Genomic DNA, 20,525 nt, shown 5'->3' with positions numbered 1-20,525 from the left:
AAAAACAGAATTTTTGCTTATTATTTTGAACAGCTTGAGAACGGATCCTTACAATCAGTAGCTAGCAATGCCACATTCCAATCAGAAGTAAATCTTCAAGGGCCAACAAAAATGACTTTAGTTGGGTAAGAAACACAAAACCTTTAATTTTCTACTAATTTCAGTGTCAAGTTATTTTGTTTCAGAGTGGTAGCCGTGTAAGTCTGTATCAGCAAAAAGAACGAGGAGTACTTGTGGCACCTTAGAGACTAACAAATTTATTTGGGCATAAGCTTTCGTGGGCTGAAACCCACGTAATCGGATGTATGCAGTGGAAAATACAGTAGGAAGATATATATACACACACAGAGAACCATTGTAATATTTCTTGTCGTTTTGGAGAGTTAACTTCAAGCACTGATATTGTTGTTCTTAATATGTCTTTTCCCCTCTCTTCTTCAGCAAAACTGAAACTAACAGGAAAGTGAGGCTTTGCACTGGGGAAGGAGGAGTGCTCCAACCTTTAAAGGGACAGGCATCACATTTCCCCACCCTACTTTAAAAAACTTCCCTAATCTATGTACATTATCATTTATGTGGCTAACAGGAAACACCTTAAAGACTTAACAGTGAGCTTCATTGACATGTTGCTCATCCGTCCAACTTCTTTTTCAAAACTTTGGAGTGTCTGCCCAGTGTTTCTTGATTTCAAGGTGCTTTTGTTATCACCTTGATCTTAATCCAATTCTCCTTGAGCTTCTCAATTCAAGATCTGCCTGAGAATGGTGGATACTTTCCTTCAATCACATACAAGGGTAAAACAACTGATTGTCCATGAAGGTGAACTTTCACCTGGAGTATCCCTTTGGGGACTAACTTATCTCCAGTATAAGTCTTCAAAACCATGAGGTGTCTTCCAGAGCAGGGGTTCTCAGCCTTTTTCTTTCATGCTATAAAATCTCCATGGCTCACCTGTGCCACAACAGTTGTTTTTCTGCATATCCAGTAGATTGAAAGCTACGTCCGGCATTAGGGCGTAGCAAGCAGGGCAATTGCCCGGGGCCCCACACCACAGGGGGCCCTACGAAGCTAAATTACTCGGGTTTCGGCTTCAATCCAGGCAGTGGGGCTCAGGCTTCAGCTTCAGCCGCAGACCCGAGCGAGTCTAATGCCAGCCCTGCTCTCTGTTTTATTTTGGCAGATCCCCTGAAACCTGCTTATGACCCCCCAAGGGGCCCCGGACCTCTGGTTGAGAACCACTGTTCCAGAGGAACTTGTGACAACATCTGGTGATAGGTAGATGCAGAACTCAGTGAGATGGCAGCTCCAGTATCAAGCTGCATTCTTGTAGGAACTCCCTCGATCAAGAATGTGACCAAGATAGCATCTCTTACTCCAGCTTCTGATAACAGATGTAGTGCTAGGTCTTGATCAGTGTCACTAGAACTCTTGTCTTTTTCCATATGATGAATTCCCAACTTCCATCCTTTCTTAGGTTCAGTCTCCGTAGGTGTCTTCTTAGATGTATGGCTACTCTGTGTTGCTGGTAATTGAACTGTGTGACAGGTCACAGCAATGTGTCCTTTCTTTTTGCACTTCCTGAAGATAAGCTGGCATGCCCAGCATTCCTTCTCAGCACATGTGGTTTATGCATAACAGCCACACAGAAGTTCCTTAGGTTCCCGTGGTCCTCTGTCTCGCCAATGCAGGAGGGGAACTTCTTGATTCACATTAAATGTCAGCAAATCCTTCTCTGCGGTCTCCATGACAATTGGTATCTCAACAGCCTTCTTGAATGTGTAAGGGCTGATACAGTCAGTAACTTTTTTCAGATCTGGTCGCTGCAGGAGAGGTTCGAGGAGCGGGCTGTGGCCCGGCACGCACCGGGGCAGGGTAGGCTCCCTGTCTGCCCTGCCTTGCCCTGCCCTGTCCCCGCGCTGTTCCGGGAAGCGGCCGGAACCTGGGGGAGGAGGGGCACAAGGGTCTGTGTGTTGCTGTTGCTTCAGGCACCGCCCCCAGCAGCTCCCATTGGCCGGGAATGGGGAACTGTGGCCAATGGGAGTTGCTGGGGGCGCTGCAAGAAGCAAGAGCAACACACAGACCCATGTGCCCCACCTTCCCCACGTTCCGGCCGCTTCCCGGAGCGGCGCGGAGGCAGGGCAGGCAGGCAGGGAGCCTGCCCTGCCCTGGTGTGCGTCGGGCTGGAGCCGCTCTAGGTAAACGCTGGAGGAGGGTGGGGGGGCCGCGAGGAGCTCGCGGGCCGCAGAAAATAACCCCGGGGGCCGCGTGTTTGAGACCCCTGCTCTAGATGAACTTTTTTCTTTTTGATGATCATGATGATGATGATTGTCTTCTTCAGGCAAAGGGAGCACTAGATACTCATGGGATAAAAATTCCTCATCACTAATATGTTCTATCTGAACCCAGCACAGAAGGAGATAGACAGAGAGGGAGCTGATAAAAGCACAGGTGACTGCTGTGATGGTAGGTTTATTGTTCAGCAGGAAAACTGAAACTAACACAAAAGTGAGGCTTTGCACTGGGGCAGGGGGGTATGCTCAAACATTTAAAGGGACAGGACACCACAGTTGCAACCTGCAAATAGTGGCTTCCTCTGTGCTGCTCTATTTAGAGCACTTAATTTCAACCACTGTTTGTCATACTCTCCAATGCTGTATTAGTCCCATTGATTCCCAACATTCTGTTCGCTTTTTTGACTGCCGCTGCACATTGAGCGGATGTTTTCAGAGAACTATCCACAAAGACTCCAAGATCTCTTTCTTGAGTGGTAACAGCTAATTTAGAACTTATCATTTTGCATGTATAGTTGGGCTAATGTTTTCTAATGTGGGTTACTTTGCATTCATCAACATTGAATTTCATCTGCCATTTTGATGCCCAGTCATCCAGTTTTATGAGATCCCTTTGTAACTCTTCGCAGTCTGCTTTGGACTTAAGTATCTTGAGTAATTTTGTATCATCTGCAAAATTTGCCACCTCACTGTATACCACTTTTTCCAGATCATTTATGAATATGTTGAACAACACTGGATCCAGTACAGATCCCTTGGTGACCACTATTTACCTCTCTCCATTCTTAAAACTGACCATTAATTCCTACCCTTTGTTTCCTGTCTTTTAACCAGTTACTGATCCATGAGAGGACCTTCCCCCTTATCCCATAATGGCTTACTTTACTTAAGAGCCTTTGGTGAGGGACCTTTTTAAAGGCTTTCTGAAAGTCCAAGTACGCTATATACACTGGAGCATCCTTGTTCATATATTTGTTGATCCCCTCAAAGAATTCTAATAGGTGAGGCATGATTTCCCTTTACAAAAGCCATGAAACAAACCTTGTTTTAGTTTGGGATTTTTTGGATCAGTACATATATCTTCTCCCTTCTGCACTCCAAACTCTTTGCAAAACTCTCTGTAGTGCTGCAGATTTATCCCATACTCTAACTCTTCAGTAAAACCCCAGCTGAAAACTTCAATAAAAACCAGATTCTCCTCTCTCCCCATCACCTTTCCGTAGGCCCAGTCACATTTGGGGTTCTTTCCTTTCTTTCAACTCTGAAATATTTCAAGAATTTGACATTCCTTTATTTCATGCTAGATTAAAAAAAAATTGAGAAAACCTATATAATATGCTTTAAAAAAAAATCTGTGTTTATCTGACATCTCCTAACCCATTCCATAGGCCTGCTGTGTGTTCCAACAGACTCCATAGTTGATGTGATGTTACAAGCATAGTGCATGCTAGGCATCACTTGGAGTCAGTGATTTGGACTTTGGGGACCTGAAAGAATAAAATATGTCCGTTTTAAAAGTTAATTTATATGCTGATGACTCGAAATCTAACTATGGGGAATTCACCATATAATTCTATAGCTAATGAATCTTTCTTAATTATGCTGTATTTGAAAATCGTCTTTAAATAATATTGATACCTGATGCTAAAAAGTCAGTATTTGTGGTTTAGGGGAAAATAATCATAATTAATTTTCATAAGTTTTTACATTAAAATATCATCTAATATCTTTTTTCTTTTTTAATCTTTATAGATTGCCTCTTAGTTCATGGGATACAAAGTCTAAAAAATCGTGTAACTGTACCAAATCTCAGTGTTTGAAATTGTAAGTAACTAACCAACTAGCATTTATTATGAAATATGAGCTAAGTTTATTTTGGAAAAGGCAAAACTTAGAAAACACGAAATAGAATACATGCATGTTCCAAAATACACAACTAGTATGTTGGGTTAAAACCAGAGAGGGTCAGATCCTTAGTGGGTGTAAATTAGTGTAACCCCGTTGTGGTCATTGTAGCTAGGCCTGTTTACACCGCCTGTGGATCTAGCCCAGAGGTGTACATGACTACATGTGGTCCAGAGTTTTGAAGAATAAAACTTGAAACTAAATAATATTGATTATAATATGTGGCAAAAACATTATGAAGTTGTATCAACCTCTGTATACTTGAGGCTCACTCCTCTCCATGTATATATATATATATATATAGGGAGAGATACAGATGCTGATACAATTTCATTATGTCATTATGTTTTTGGCATAGATTATAAAATGTGTGTGAGAGAAGTAAGCATCAGATATAGTGTGTGTGTGAGACGTATATGTTTCTTGTTTGGTTACCAGAAATTCTTTCTTGAAACAGGAGAATGATGAAAAATAGTTAATTTTTATATATATTTGCTTTGTTAATCACAGATATTGCGATTGCTTTGCCAATGGTGATTTTTGCAACAACTGCAACTGTAATAATTGTTACAACAATCCACTTCATGAAACTGAGCGGTTTAAAGCTATTAAGGTAATAAAAGTACAATATTTATGTAGTTCAGACAGTAAAAAATATACAAGTATTTTTGTTTGGTTTTGGTTTGGTTTCAAAAAGAGTGAAAAATAGAGGGCTAATTGCTATGCAAGAAGCAATATAGTATATCTGTCTCAGCTGTTACTACGGAATTATATTATCTAGCTAATTTTTGTAAAATTTGTAACATAAAAAAAAAAATCTATTCTCCAAAGGTAGGTGCTTTGTAATAACTCTGTATTACTTGGTCTGTGCTCCTAGAGTGCAACTGTTAAGAATTCCTCAATATGGTTCTAAGCACTGTGAATAGTGGTAGTAGCTGATGCTGATCTCATCAGACTGAGAGTTTTGTCACATCTGATCACACAAAGCCATGACACTTCATTGCATCATACCCTTGGACTTCTTTCTGTGTCAGCATGGCTCTTTGGATGGTAAAGCTGGAGAGGTTTGGACTCTCCAAGCAGGTGCCTGAAGTCCTCCTTGCTTCTTCAGATTACATCCTGGAGAGTACATTTGGTTGCTGCTTCAGTTTTGTGTATCACCATGCTGAAGGCAGACCAGTTTTTCTGCTGTCCCTTTTCCTCAGATTCATGAGGGGCTTGTTACATTTAAAGCCTGCCTTTTAGAAGTCCTTGGTGTCATGAAATCTTAAGGCCTGATTGAAAACCCATTGAAGTCAATTGAAAGACTCCCATTGTCTTCAACAAAAGGGCTTTAGATCAGGCCCTTAGTATGATATTTATAAATCTGATGAAACCTCCTCAGATAAATACCAGTGACTTCAAGTTTCTTACATGGAATGTTATATTTCTGGTGAAAGTGGCTTCAGTTTGCACAGTGAGTGAGCTTTAGCATTTCGTGATTGAACCATATTATATTAAGATTATTTAAGAATAATGTGTTGTGTACCAGACTGATCCTAAGTGAGCCGGAGAGAGTAGGAGTCACTAGAGTTTACCATAAGAGGGAGAGCACATGGTACCCTTGGTGGAGCCCTGTCAGCTCAGAATTTTGAGTTATAGGAATTCCCACGTACCTTACACTAGATATCCAGACTCAGAGGTGTGGGTCTATTGCACATACCTCAGAGAATAAGAAGTACAGGTAAGTACTTTTTCTTTCATAAGCACAGTTGATCTTGTATTTTACATAAAGAAAATTTCTGTGCAGGGCCGGCTCTAGGCTTTTTGGCGCCCCAAGCAAAAAAAATTTTGGCTGCCCCCCACCCCAGCCCTGGGCTTCCCCCCCCCACCAGTGCCCTCCCTCATACCCTGCTGTCCCAGCCCCGGGCTCTCTCTCCCCCCCCACCCGCACCCCCTGCCGCCCCAGCCCTGGCCCCCCAAAACGTGACCTCCTCGTTCACCACAGCAATCCCCGTTTACACTTGCAGTGGGGATCAAACCATTTCTCCTATTTTTATTTCACTTTAGTATAAATCTCACCCCCCTGTCCCCCGCAACCCCATCTTTAGTGCTCCAAATGCACATGGAAGGCATAGGGACTAACCCTCAAACCTTGTACCCGGAAAGGGGTGGGTCTCTAGTAAAGAGGGTTCAGGCAGAGGAGCAGGTGTGGGAGTGCTTGAGGGCTCTACACTGGCAGAGAAGCAGGGTGTGATGTACTCACGGATGAGGGTGAAGGAGGACAGAAGGTATCAGGAGGGTTGCGGGAGAAGAGGTGCAGGGGAAGGGGGAGGGTACAAGGGGAGAGATGCGGGTGAAGGGAGAGTACAAGGGGAAGAGGTGTGGCGAAGGAGCGATGGGGGGAGGTACAAGTGGACGGGCTGCGAGCGGGATGGGGGGGTGCAAGGGCTGAGAGGGGCAGGCGCTGACAGCTGCTTCCCCAGCCCCGTGCAGGCAGAGCTGAGAGGACGGACACTGACCCCCAAGTGCCCGAGCCGCGGGGGTCCCCTGGCGGGGCAGTATCCGCTGCCCCGCTCGGAACCGGGCTCTGCCTCTCCCCGCCCAGGGCAGGCAGCGCGGGGCTGAGGCGGGGGAGGTGCGCGGCGGGCTGGGTCCGGGGGCAGGAGGGGGCGGCGGCCAGGGCCAGTGCAAGGAAGTTTCGCACCCTAGGCAAAACTTCCACCTTGCACCACCCCCCCCCAGCCCTGCGGCAGCTCCCCGCTCCGCCCTGAGGCGCCCCCACCCGCAGCAGCTCCCCCCACAGCCCTGAGGCGCCCCCCGCGGCAGCTCCCCCCCCCCCGGGGAGCTGTGCGGCAGCTCCTCACCCCAGCTCACCTCTGCTCCGCCTCCTCCCCGAGCACGCCGCCCCCGTTCTAATTCTCCTCCCCTCCCAGGCTTGCGGCGCCAAACAGCTGATTGGCGCTGCAAGCCTGGGAGGCGGGAGAAGTGGAGTGGCGACCACGCGCTCGGGAAGGGGGCGTAGGAACGCTGTTAAAAAAAAATTGGGGGCACCGCCTAGTTTGCCTTAATAGTAGCACCGGCCCTGGTGGCTGCAGTTCCCTGGCAGCTCGGGCTACCCAGCCATTTGCCCTGTCAGCGCGCGAGCTGGGATCCGCGCGCCCTGCACAGCCCACTCGGATGGGGAAACGCCATGCCGCCCTGGGGAGACTCAGAGCAGAGCAGCAGCGGCAGCAGGACCCCTCCCCCTCCCTGCATCCCGGGCCCCACTTCCCTCCCTCCCCGGCTCCTCACACACAGGCTGGACTGCAGTTCAGGCTGCCCTGCCGCTGGAGAGCCAGAGCATCATCCCCCAGAGCCAAGCCCCTCTCGCCGCCGTAGCCCGGGCTCAGCTCGGGGGATGATGCTCTGGCTCTCCAGCGGCAGGGCAGCCTGAACTGCAGTCCAGCCTGTGCAACTCAGGCTGCCATGAGCGCCATCTAGCTACTGAAGCCAGAACTGCAGTATCAGTTCCAGCTCAGCCTGAAAGCCTCAGCTGACAGGGAACATCTTGGTTCAGGGCCGGCTCCTGGCTTTTTGCGCCAGAAGCAAAAAAAAAAAAAAAAGGGGGGGGGGGGGAGGGGCCCTGCAGTGCCACCCCTTGGAAAGTGGCACTGGTGCCTAGAGCCGGCCCTGTTTCTGTGAATGTCTCACATGCCAATGCTTTTTGTTCTAGGCTTGTCTTGATAGAAACCCAGAAGCTTTCCTACCAAAGATTGGGAAAGGGAAACTGGGTGATATTAAACCTCGCCACAACAAAGGATGTAATTGCAAGCGCTCAGGGTGCCTTAAGAATTATTGTGAGTGCTTTGAGGTTAGTCAAGTGAACTTTCCTAGCATTAATCATGTTCTTAATAGAAATGGATATGTTCTGATCCAGCTGTTTTTGCATAAATAATATTAGACACTAAAAATAAATATTTTTCTTTCCCCCCCTCAGATTGTTCATTCTAAATCTTATTCAACTTAGGGGGACAGATTCTTTTCCCTGATCGCTGTGGCTCACCAGCTAAGAATTTCCCCATGGGGGTGGAGGAGCTCTCAGCCAGCTCCTATGCCAGCTGCACTCCTTGCTCCAGTGTAGGGGATGGGGAAAGGCTGTGTTGCGAGGAGCAAAGCACAACTTTGCTCCACTAGTTCTCAGTTGTGTGGCTCCTTAAGGGGCTTGCCCCACACCTGTTCCAAAAGTATTTGAAGACAGAGGAAAGTTTCCCATTGGACTTTTGGATCAGGCCCCAAGTGCAGATTTTTCCTGTCCATGTGGAATGGTGGCTCAGTTGCTTCTGTGACATTGCCCTCCCATCTGATCCAGCAAAGTCCTCCACATGTCTAGAGTCCATGCTGGGGGAGCTGAAGGAGACTAGGCAGGCTAGAGGGAAGGAGTGGGTGGGCCATGTGCAGGGTCGGAGGCATACACATTCCAATCATTCCCCTCTGTGGCCCCACAGAGAATACTTGCAAAAGCTGATAATAGCCCCTTGCTCTATTGACTTTTCTCTAGTCTCCCTCTGGGAGTCTCCAGGACTGGAACAGCCAGGATGAGTCTGTGGTAGCATGGCTCCAATGGATAGTCTTATGTATGTTTAGTAATTTATGATTTTGGTGTTTGTTGTTTTCCAGGCAAAAATTATGTGTTCCTCTATTTGCAAATGCATTGGTTGCAAAAATTATGAAGAAAGCCCAGATCGAAAAACACTAATGAACATGCCCAACTACACGGAGATTAGAAATAATGAAGAAAACATCCTTGTTTCAACATCTACATTTGAAATGTTATCAAAATCTAGAAGAGACAGGTGAATATTTGGCATTAACAAAATCAAGTCCATCTATCTGTCCAGCTATTTTAGATTTTTCTGAAGTGCCCATCACTGGGTTATCTAAAAAATAGTGACTAATATTGACTAATGGTTTGTATAACAGATATCTGTAGATCCACACATAATTTTGGATTTATAGGATTAGAAAGATCATTTAAGACAAACCATTTAGGAATACACTATGCATAGCTTAGGGTTTATAAATATTACACCTACTTACCAAACTGCAATTACTTTTTTACTGATTGAGGGCCTGATCCTGCCCCCCCTTCTCTCCTCCCCTGTCCCACTCACTTTCAGCATCCCTTCTCTCTTCATTTGTCTTTCGATTTAGCTAATCCCCTTTTAACAAAATCGTGGCCAAAGAATTTTTTTAAAATGGCATTTACAAAATGTTTGCAGGTGATCACATTGTTCACCCTGCTTGTATGTTATACCCCTCTCCCCTCTACCTGTTGTTTGTCTTGCCCATATAGATTGTAAGCTATGTGGGGCAGGAACTGTCTGCTACTCTTAACAGTGGCCAGCCCAACAGGGCCCCATCCTAGGGACCATCCTAATAAACATAATAAAAATTAATAAGGATCCAAAGCCCATTGAAATCTATAGGAGTCTCTCCATTGACTTCAATGGACTTTGCATCAGGCCCAGAAGCTTCTATGCAGGATGAATTTTTCACTGCATCAACCACTGCTTTTTCTTTTTTAACCTTCATATACACCTCTACCCCAATATAACGCGACCCAATATAACACGAATTCGGATATAACGCGGTAAAGTAGTGCTCCGGGGAGGCAGGGCTACACACTCCGGCGGATCAAAACAAGTTCGATATAATGCAGTTTCACCTATAACGCGGTAAGATTTTTTGGCTCCCGAGGACAGCGTTATATCGGGGTAGAGGTGTGTATATATATATATATATATTTTTAATTGTATTATTAATTCTGGTTTAAAAACTGACTGGTTACTTATTTTGATTAATTTAAATAGTTTTTGTAGGCTTGCTGTTTGTGCATGTGCTTGTGAGGTTGGTTAATTAGTTAGTACTAAGTCCTGCCATTACTTGCTTGAGTCATGCTGCAGGGGAGTGGAATGATGGCAACCATATGGTGGTTACAAGAGTCATCCTGTTGACTTGAAGCAAGATGGCTGTGTGTGCCAGGAGAGGACACTCACTGCCTTTTCCTTAAAAATTAGCAGAATATGTTTCCAGCTAATGTGTGTTGCTTCCTGCAACATATACCATGGTGCCTGACTAGGCCTCTTAAATGGTAGACCATCTTCCTTGACTGCAAAGGTGGGAATCTGACTGTTTCTTACAAAAGAGGAAAGAAATTCATTGCATCATCGTTCCCAACTTGTACTACGTGTGCAGCACTTGGATGCACTTATCCCCTTGTGTGAACACTATCTTACATGTGATTAATTAGGAGGATTCAGAAGCAGCTTGTTGGCTTCTAGAGCTGTTACAAGTAGAGGAGTAAGATGTCCCACAAGAATATGCTATCTAGAAACAGTGCAACTACTGTGACTCTGTATTTTCAGTTTCAGTAAGTTTAGTAGAGTGTAATTTGTCTTTCGCATATTGAGTGTTTACTATTCAAATAGTTTATATTGTTGTTTTTTTCCTGACAGGCAACCTACTACATGTATATCCTGGGAAGTGGTTGAAGCAACATGTGCTTGTCTCCTGGCACAAGCTGAAGAGGCAGAAAAAGAAACTTACTCTGTTTGTCTAGCAGAGCAAATGATCTTGGAAGAGTTTGGGAGATGCTTGTCACAGATTCTGCATTCAGAATTTAAGTCCAAAGGGCTGACAGTTGAGCAATGTACAATGTATTCTAAAACTAATGAGTGTTCACTTTATTGAGCATCACTATATTCTGAGTACTATTATTACTCAGTGGCTTGATTTTGATCTCACACTGGCTTAACTTCATTGACTTTAACTCAGTTGATTCTGAATTACAGTGATTTAAGTGAGATCAGAATCAGGACCAAAACATTTAAGAGTCACCTAGAATATTTTATTTATGTTAAAGGATTTTCCATAAAACAACATCATTGCTTTGGGCCAAATTCTGAAGTCTTTACCCAAACAAAACTGCCATTGAAATCCAAATAATTTACATGGTTTTGAGAGGAGTTTACCTAAATAAGGTATTTAAGTCAATGATTTTAGGATTAGGCCCCAAAAGAGGCCTGATTTAGGATTAGGATTAGGCCCCTTTTAGTACTATGAAAGCACTTAGTAAAATCGGAAGAGTAGAGAGCTACCTTATAACTTGTAATATACATCTTTTGGTGTTTTCTCCACTTTTCCAGTTTGGGGGGAAAATTAAATATTAAAACCAAGATTTTTAGATATAGCCTTCATTTTTGCAGTTGCAATTTTGCTCCCACAAATCTGGTAGTTAGATGTGAATGATTGATATTTATATGTGCAGTTCACTACAGCTGCCCAAAAACGCCTGCAGAAATGGAGATTGGATGGAGGCGCAGCTGAAAACTAGGGCCTCAAAGTTTTCTCTAGACCTATCTCCACACCTGCTCTTCCAATTACAATGAGTAGAGCTGCACTACTTTAAAAAAGATTAAACAGTCACTGCCCATTTTTGTGGGAGTTTTGTGAATATTTGGTTTTGGTACATATATACTGTACCTGTCAATATTCAATCTACCTGCAGATAACTGTATTTTGAAGGTGTTCACATTTTTGCATCCTCACTTAGATCCACCTTTATTCACACAATAAATATTTAATCTATTTATTTCCAAGTTTTATATGTTATCACAAATACTAATGTTCTAAAAACCCTTCCACACTGCTCTATACTGGAGTTTGATATGACAGAGCAGTGTTTTTATTTCATTTGTTTTTTCCTATTTCTCATAGTATTCTTCCACTATGTCCCTGGTCCAGCAAAGCATTTAAATATGGGCTTAAATTTAATCACCTGGGTAATCCCATCACCTTCAACAAGGACTATTCACGTGAATAAAATTAAGCAAGTTAAGTGCTTTGCTGGATGGTAGCCTAAATCTTCTTTCCAATGTCATTGTATTTATTTAATATAACTTTGTTGTGAACCATATGTATAAAAAAGCGAATAAAGCATAAGAGATATTGTATGCTTCAGAACTTATTTTTGACAATCAGTATCTTATACTGCTTATAGGTAATTTACATGCTTCAGCATTCTGTATTTTAAGCAATTTCTAGAATCAGTGTTTGAAATTAACGTCTTAATAACTTAATTTATCACAGGGTTTGTCTACACAGCTTGATAGTGCATGCTAGAGGGTTGTGAATTCTAAAGCACACCGCATGCTGCACACTAACTGGCCCACGTAGACCCTGCTGGTCAGAGGTGAAAGTAAGCCGGTACGCCCCGGTACAGCGTACCAGCAAGAGCTGGTGCGCTGTACCGGGGCGGATTGGCTTCCCCTGGTGGCAATTTAAAGGGCCTGGGGCTCCCAGCAGTGGCTGGAGCCCCAGGCCCTTTAAATTGACGCCGGAGCCCTGCTGCCGGAGCCCTGGGGAAGAGGCGGCGGGGCTCGGGTGGCGATTTAAAGGGTCCGGGGTTCCAGCAGCCGCTACCGCCCTGGCCCTTAAAATAGCCGCTGGAGCCCCGCCACCGCCTCCCCAGGTCTCCGGGGATGATTTAAAGGGCCCGGGGCAGTAGCGGCTACCAGAGCCCCGGACTCTTTAAATCATCCCCGGAGCCCTGGGGAAGCGGCGGCGGGGCTTGGGTGGCAATTTAAAGGGCCTGGGCGCCTGCTGCAGGTACCGTCCCGGGCCCTTTAAATCGTCCCCGGAGCCCTGGGGTAGCGGCGGGGCTCCGGCAGCTATTTAAAGGGTCCAGGGCTCCGGCAGCCGCTACCGCCCCAGCCCTTAAAATAGCCGCTGGAGCCCCGCTGCCACCTCCCCAGGGCTCCAGCAGCAGGGCTCTGGGGACGATTTAAAGGGTTCAGGGCTCTGGTAGCCGCTACCACCCCGGGCCCTTTAAATCGTCCCCGGAGCCTGCCGGAGCCCTGGGGTAGCGGCGGTGGGGCTCCGGCGGCGATTTAAAGGCCCAGGGCTCCCACTGCCACTACCCTCTGGGGCCCTTTAAATCGCCCCCCGAGTCCCGCTGCTGGAGCCCTGGGGTAGCGGCAGCAGGGATCTGGCGATGATTTAAAGGGCCAGGGGCTCCCGGCTGCTGCTACTGCAACGGAGCCCCGGTCCCTTTAAAGCTCCACCAGAGGTCGGGGCCTGGGGGTAGCAGCGGCAGCCGGGAGCCCCCTCCGATGGTGATGTAAAGTGCCCGGGGCTCCAAAGGCCCCGCCTCTTCTGGTGGAGGCCACGCCTCTTCTGGTGGAGGCCCTGCCCCCTCCTAAGGACTCCGGGGTACCGGTAAGTCCGTTAAGTTACTTTCACCCCTGCTGCTGGTGTACACTACATGTTCCCTACTGCGCAGTAACATAGTTACTGATTCAACAGCACTACAGGAACATGCACTAGGGAGCATTTAGTGTGCGCTACTAGGGTCTAGAGAGGCCAGTTAGTACACAGCATGTTGGTGCTCTTTAAAATTCACACCCCTTTAGTGCGCATTGCTACACCATGTAGACAAACCCTCTGAAGCAAAAATTCTTCAATAAGACTTTCTCAGGATGCCTGTTTTTGCATCATATCCAGTTGCACTGCACTAATAGGATATTTCAGTTCAGTATTGTACAGCAGAGTTCCAATCCATCCTTTATCAATCTATATACAGATACTGTATATTGAGCCTAGTTCTCCTCTCACATACATCAATGTAACCCCACTGACTCCAATGGATTTACACTGGTGAATCTGAGAACAGAATTTCACCTATTTTATTTAGACATAAAGCATTTAAATTAGATAATCAGAGGGGAATAGTCTTATCAAATCATGCAAATATTTAAAATGTGCAAATATTTAGAGTTTTGAAATATCAGCAATTATACTAGCAAAATGAAAACGACAGTAATTAATAAACTTAATTTCATAAGCTGATCATCAGCTGAGGACATGAAGGGATTCCCTCTATGGTATAGTATTGCACCATTATTATTATTGTTGTTGTTTATTTATTATTAAGCTTCAACAACATGGGGATTTTACACTTTCTTCTGAAACTTATAGTGTTGGCAACTGCAGAGAAAAGGTACCAGACTAGTTGAACCTTTGGCCTGGTCTGACAATTTCTCTTAGGGTACGTCTACACTTACCGGAGGGTCCGGCGGCAGGCAATCGATGTTCTGGGATCAATTTATCGCGTCTGGTTTAGACGCGATAAATCGATCCCGGATCGATCCCGGAAGTGCTCGCCGTCGACGCCGGTACTCCAGCTTGGTGAGAGGAGTACGCGGCATCGACGGGGGAGCCTCTCTGCCGCGTCTGGACCCGCGGTAAGTTCGGACTAAGGTACTTTAGTCCGAAGTGGGGGGTTAGTGGGGACCAGGCCTTACTATAATATCTTTCTTCCTGTCTGCAGTCTTTCCTTATTCAGAAAGTTAAGCAGACTTCTCAATGCATTTTGGTATTTAACATTGAATATCATGTGTTTCAAATAAATGCTGAAACCTCATTTTCACGAAAACCACACAAATATCCAAACACAATGCATTCCTATGACAAACATTGTGTTGAGTCCACTCCTCACAAAAATAACAGATTTCAGAGTAGCAGCCGTGTTAGTCTGTATCCGCAAAAAGAACAGGAGTACTTGTGGCACCTTAGAGACTAACAAATTTATTAGAGCATAAGCTTTCGTGGGCTACAACCCACTTTGCAGTCAAGGAACCCACTTCTTCGGATGCATATAGCATATGCATCCTATTGTGTCAGTGTACAGTGTCACCAGGCATACAGCAAATATTATAAATGACTTAGTTGTTTAAATACAAAGGCTACAATACCATTTTCAGAACAGATGTCCAGTGTCAGTGTGATGAGTGAGCATCTGATGTAAAATTTCAATGAGTAATTAGCAAAGACGGCATTTGTACCAGAAAGATCAAAAGCAGCTCACTTGAAGGATGCTGTTGTGTTTCATAGCTCTTACACAAGTAACTTATTCAGAAAGTTAAGCAGACTTCTCAATGCATTTTGGTATTTAACATTGAATATCATGTGTTTCAAATAAATGCTGAAACCTCATTTTCACGAAAACCACACAAATATCCAAACACAATGCATTCCTATGACAAACATTGTGTTGAGTCCACTCCTCACAAAAATAACAGATTTCAGAGTAGCAGCCGTGTTAGTCTGTATCCGCAAAAAGAACAGGAGTACTTGTGGCACCTTAGAGACTAACAAATTTATTAGAGCATAAGCTTTCGTGGGCTACAACCCACTTTGCAGTCAAGGAACCCACTTCTTCGGATGCATATAGCATATGCATCCTATTGTGTCAGTGTACAGTGTCACCAGGCATACAGCAAATATTATAAATGACTTAGTTGTTTAAATACAAAGGCTACAATACCATTTTCAGAACAGATGTCCTGTGTCAGTGTGATGAGTGAGCATCTGATGTAAAATTTCAATGAGTAATTAGCAAAGACGGCATTTGTACCAGAAAGATCAAAAGCAGCTCACTTGAAGGATGCTGTTGTGTTTCATAGCTCTTACACAAGTACCAAACATCTCCTAGCACAATATTTGTGAAGATTGCATGTACAAAATCCCACTTAAGTCATGTTCAGATTCCTGAACAAACTTTAAGAAGCCAGTGATGTGTGAAACCTGATAAAGAAAGAAAGCTAATAACTTGATTGCAATAAAATCAGAAAAGCCAATTACCCACAACTAAAACAGATACATCGATGAGGTACAAATGCATTGCCATCTTGTTTAATCTATGTCTTAAAGATAGCATGGTCTTTTACATGTGTGATGAGAGGCAGTAAGTGCTCTTTCTGTCGGACCAGAGAATTGCAAAGGAGGCAGCTCCAGCTGGACATTTCATTCTGCTTAAACACCTGGCTGATGGGGATGACTTTGTTGAGTGGGTCAAACACAGGAGGACGCTTAATGTGACTGCAGTGGAAGTGAGAAGCACAGTCAATGTACCAGTTTTGGGGAAGCATGTCTTTGGTGAAAGCAGAGAGAGACACCTGTCTTGTGTTTTGAACACTGCTACTTTGCAGATACCTGGGAGTTGTAAACTTTGCTGTTGCTTTTTTACATTGGATATCGCTCCTAAGAACATCAAGCATTTAATGTGTTGTTCACCCTTTAGCTTCCATGACTACCAAATTTAATTTTATTAACATAAAATGAAATTGTTACTAAACCAAACTGATTTAAAGTTTACCAGCCTTTAATGGAACTTTTCACAGTGACATTTACAGTAACTTTTTTAAGTTAACATATTTGTTTTTATTTTTACAGCATGATGAGAAATTAGCAGCAGGTAAAGTAAACTTATTTGTTCTATTCCAAGTAGTTAATGTCCATATTTTGAGCTGTTAATCTTCTTTTGATGTTCATAAATTTCACTGGTGTTGAATTTTTATAACCTAAATTCAAAAAATATATATTCACTACACATGTTCCTAATATGAAAACATATACAATGTTTAGTGTCCATGATTAGATATTATGGCCTGTTCAAACTCCCATTGAAGTCAAGGTCTTTCCATTGACTGCACTAGGAGTTGGACTGGGCCCTAAAATCAATAATATATAAACACCTGAATAGGACTCCACCTACTTTAGATGTAAAGATCCATCCCACCAAGTCTGGGCTACTGTTTCTAGCCCTCTTCCTTGCCAATTTAGTCTTGAAAACTTACATGAATCTAAACCAATTTATAGGGTAGAAAGTTTGTCACTGATCTTTTTCTAAAGATTATAGTGTATTTGTGAGCTTTGTCCTCGCCCCTCCCTCCCCCCCAACACACACACCCCTACAGCAGCCCAGACTTGTTGGGAATCTGATGGAAAACAAGTTGCTCTTCCTGGAGTTTTGTTTATTTTACTTTTTAGCAAATTCCCCAAAATACACTGAGCAGAGATAGCAAAAACAAAGAGAAAAATACAACTGTTCATTCATTTCCTAGAGCAACACTGAGTTGCTGAGTGACCTGAGCTAGGACTCCTCCTTATTTCCCCCTGGTAAGGCCTGTCACAAAAACCATCCTTGTCTCTACCACTAAAAGGCCACGTCCTCCTGGAGCTCATTCCTTCCTGTCCCCATTGTAATTTGCTGCTGATTTGCTCACCCAATCCCCAGTTGAGGAAAGCACTTAAGCACATACGTAAATCCATTCTTAATCAGGAAAGCATTTAAGTACATGCTGTTGCACTTCTTGGCACAAGTACTGACAATAATGGCCATGAACCCCTGCCCAGAGACAGGACTGAGGTAGGGTTTCTGCTGCTGCTGCATAATCAGGGGCGGCTCTAGGCATCAGCTAAACAAGCTGGTGCCTAGGGCGGCAAAATGCTGGGGGGGAAGTGGCCGCTGCCCGCGGGAGAGCGGCGCGAACAAGCCGAGGAGCGGCCCGTCCTCTGCAGCCGGGGCAGGGCCACACTACCGGCGCCTGCCTGAGGGGGGGGGGGGCTGCTTCCCGCTGCCCGAAGGGAGAGCGGCGTGAACAAGCCAAGGAGCGGCCCGTCCTCTGCAGCCGGGGCAGGGCCGCACTACCGGCGCCTGCCTGGGGGGGGGGGCGGCCGCTTCCCGCTGCCCGCGGGAGAGCGGCGTGAACAAGCCGAGGAGCGGCCCGTCCTCTGCAGCCGGGGCAGGGCCGCACTACCGGCTTTGCCTGGGGGGTGGGCACTGACAGCGGGAGAGCGGCGGGAGCCGGTAGCGCAGCCCTGCCCCGGCTTCAGAGGACGGGTCGCTCCTCGGCTAGTTCGCGCCGCTCTCCCGCGGGCAGCGCCCCCCCCCCCCAGGCGGGAGCCGGTAGCGCGGCCCTGCTCCGGCTGCAGAGGACGGGGGAACATGGCGCCCGGGCGGTCCGCTCCTCCTCGGCTTGTCCCCGCCTCCTCCTCCTCCTCCTCCTCCTCCCTGCGCCGCCTCCTGCCAGGGGAGGGGAGAGGGGAGCGGAGTGGCAGCCCGGGTTGAGCCCAGCTCGTGCCAGAGCCAAGGCGAAGCCCAAGGATGAACAGGGCTGGGATCCAGCAGCAGCCCCAACCCCTGGCCCTGGGAGCAGCGGTGACCAGAGATGACTCCACCTCAGGCCAGATCTGCAGCAAGGTAAGAGTCGGGCCAGGCGGGAGGGTCCCCAGGACCCCTGGGGAGCTTCTGCCTGCTGGAGACCCAGAGGCTGCTGCCTCCCTCCCCAGCCCCTCACAGCACTCCAGTGCCTGGAGTCTCCTTCTGCCTCCTCCCCTGCAGGGGGCGAGCAACCTGGCAGAGAGGGGCAGCATCTGTCCAGCAAGCCCAGCACCTCTTCCTTGGCTCCTCCAGCCACAGAGCTGTCTCCATTGCATGCCCCTCAGGCTCCCAGCTGGGCGGCCTCAGCGCTGGGAAAACGCCAGCAGGGCTGGGTCCAGTGTGTATCCGAGCTCGTGGGGAGCTCTCTCGCCCCAATGACTAGCGCCTTATCTACGGCAAGTACAGTAGTGCAATAGGAGTGTGACGTGAAAAATATCATGTCATGTTGTGACACGGTCACTCAAATCACGATTACGTGTGTGTACTGTGCTGCCCTATCGGCGCCATTCGCGCTAATTTCCGTTTCGCGTCGGTGCCAGTGGTTATAGGGTTAAAATGCCGGGACAAAAACGAAAACGACTTTCTGGTGCTGCTTACCGGCAACAAAGAGAGAAACGGCAAAAAGAATTAGAAAAACTATCTCATACTTCAAAAAAGTATTTTTAAAAAGTCGACAATCAAGGAGAAAGCTCTAAGCAATGCACTGAAGGTGATTATTCATCAACTGATGAAGACCAATCCAACCAAAGATTACCTTTATCAACTGATAAAGATGAACAACAATCTGACCAAAGATTATCTTCACTAACTGATAAAGATGAACAATCACAATCCATCCAAAGATTTACTACTTCAGCTGAAGAGTCCAGAAATGAAGAACTGTTATCCAAATCTAAAACTGAAGAACAATTATTGGAAGGTGGAGAGACTGACATAGGATCGGATCCAAGTACATGGCCGACAATAATTACTGATACAATGCGAATTATTATTGTGAAAAAAGGTCCTTCAAAACTAGATCCTACATTTGAATATCCATTTAATGAGTCAAATCGTCGATTTATGCCATCCAGTATGAAGAAAAAAATGAAAAATGGGGAACAAATTAATAGATCGTGGTTAGTGTATTCACAGACCAAAGATGTAGTTTTTTGTTTTTGCTGCAAACTGTTCTGTAACTCGGACATTTTTCTGGCAACTGCAGGTTTTAATGACTGGCGAAATTTGCATCAGCATTTGAAAGAACATGAAACATCAAAAAATCATTTACGCTCATTGACAAATTGGATTGAGCTGTCAAACAGATTACGGACCGGTACAACAATCGATGCGGTACAGCAACGTCAACTAAATTCAGAAATTCTACGTTGGCAAGCAGTGTTGGAACGTTTACTGGCAATCATTAATTTCCTAGCCGAACAGTGCCTCGCATTCCGTGGAGCCTCGGATATTTTATATGAGAATAACAATGGAAATTTCTTAAAATTGGTTGAGTTATTGGCAAAATTTGATAATGTTATGGCTGAGCATGTACGAAGAGTGAAAGATGGAGAGATTCACACCCATTATTTGGGTAAAAATACACAAAATGAGATAATAGAATTAATTTCTAATGGAGTGCGTAATGAAATTTTATCGAATTTGAAACATGCCAAATATTACTGAATTATAGTTGATTGTACTCAAGATCTGAGCAAAACTGAGCAAATGTCAATAGTTTTACGATTTCTGAAAATTGATGAAAATGCAGAAGTGAAAATTTGTGAACACTTTCTAGAATTTATACCAGTGAATGAAACTACTGGGAAAGCCCTCACAGATGTAATTCTACAGAGATTGGAACACTATGGAATACCTTTAGAAAATATGCGTGGCCAAGGGTACGATAACGGCTCAAACATGAGAGGACGACATGCAGGTGTTCAGCAAAGAATATTGAATTTAAACAATCGAGCTTTTTTCATTCCTTGCCATGCGCATTCGCTCAATCTGGTTGTCAGTGATGCCGCCAAATCATCTAAAGATGCCGTTTCATATAACTATAATGACCAGAAGGCCAAGCCACAAAGAGGAAGCAACTGAGTCCAGAGAGAGAGAGAGAGAGACTGACCACAAGGCGAGCAACCAAAGGAGGAAGCACCAAATAGATCAAGAGCTAATCCCAAGATGTGCCACAAGGAGGCACCCTAGCAGTGAGCAGGAAACCCTGTGACAGTGCTATATTCTCTTTACACAGGGCAAATGGCATCAGATTGTGATCACTGGTACCTAGGAGATTGGTAATTTTTATCTCAGTGATTAACTAT

General features: G+C 45.3%; 1 protein-coding gene across 1 annotated transcript in view; it reads left to right on the top strand.

Moving 5' to 3' along the window:
• LOC135877790 (uncharacterized) overlaps window positions 1-20,301 on the top strand; it is a 40,677-nt gene extending 20,376 nt beyond the window's left edge. The window contains exons 7-16 of the mRNA XM_065403342.1: window positions 34-125; window positions 4,044-4,115; window positions 4,707-4,809; window positions 7,891-8,028; window positions 8,835-9,010; window positions 10,673-10,866; window positions 11,934-11,998; window positions 16,449-16,470; window positions 19,424-19,792; window positions 19,892-20,301. Of these exons, the coding sequence (XP_065259414.1) occupies window positions 34-125; window positions 4,044-4,115; window positions 4,707-4,809; window positions 7,891-8,028; window positions 8,835-9,010; window positions 10,673-10,866; window positions 11,934-11,998; window positions 16,449-16,470; window positions 19,424-19,792; window positions 19,892-20,301 (1,641 nt within the window). The remainder of the gene's footprint in view (window positions 1-33; window positions 126-4,043; window positions 4,116-4,706; window positions 4,810-7,890; window positions 8,029-8,834; window positions 9,011-10,672; window positions 10,867-11,933; window positions 11,999-16,448; window positions 16,471-19,423; window positions 19,793-19,891) is intronic.
• Window positions 20,302-20,525: the final 224 nt, after the last annotated feature.

Source organism: Emys orbicularis, chromosome 4 (assembly GCF_028017835.1).
Source record: "Emys orbicularis isolate rEmyOrb1 chromosome 4, rEmyOrb1.hap1, whole genome shotgun sequence".
NCBI lineage: Eukaryota > Metazoa > Chordata > Testudines > Emydidae > Emys > Emys orbicularis.
Note: the sequence above shows the minus strand (reverse complement) of the source record. Positions and strands in the feature narration are given on the sequence as shown.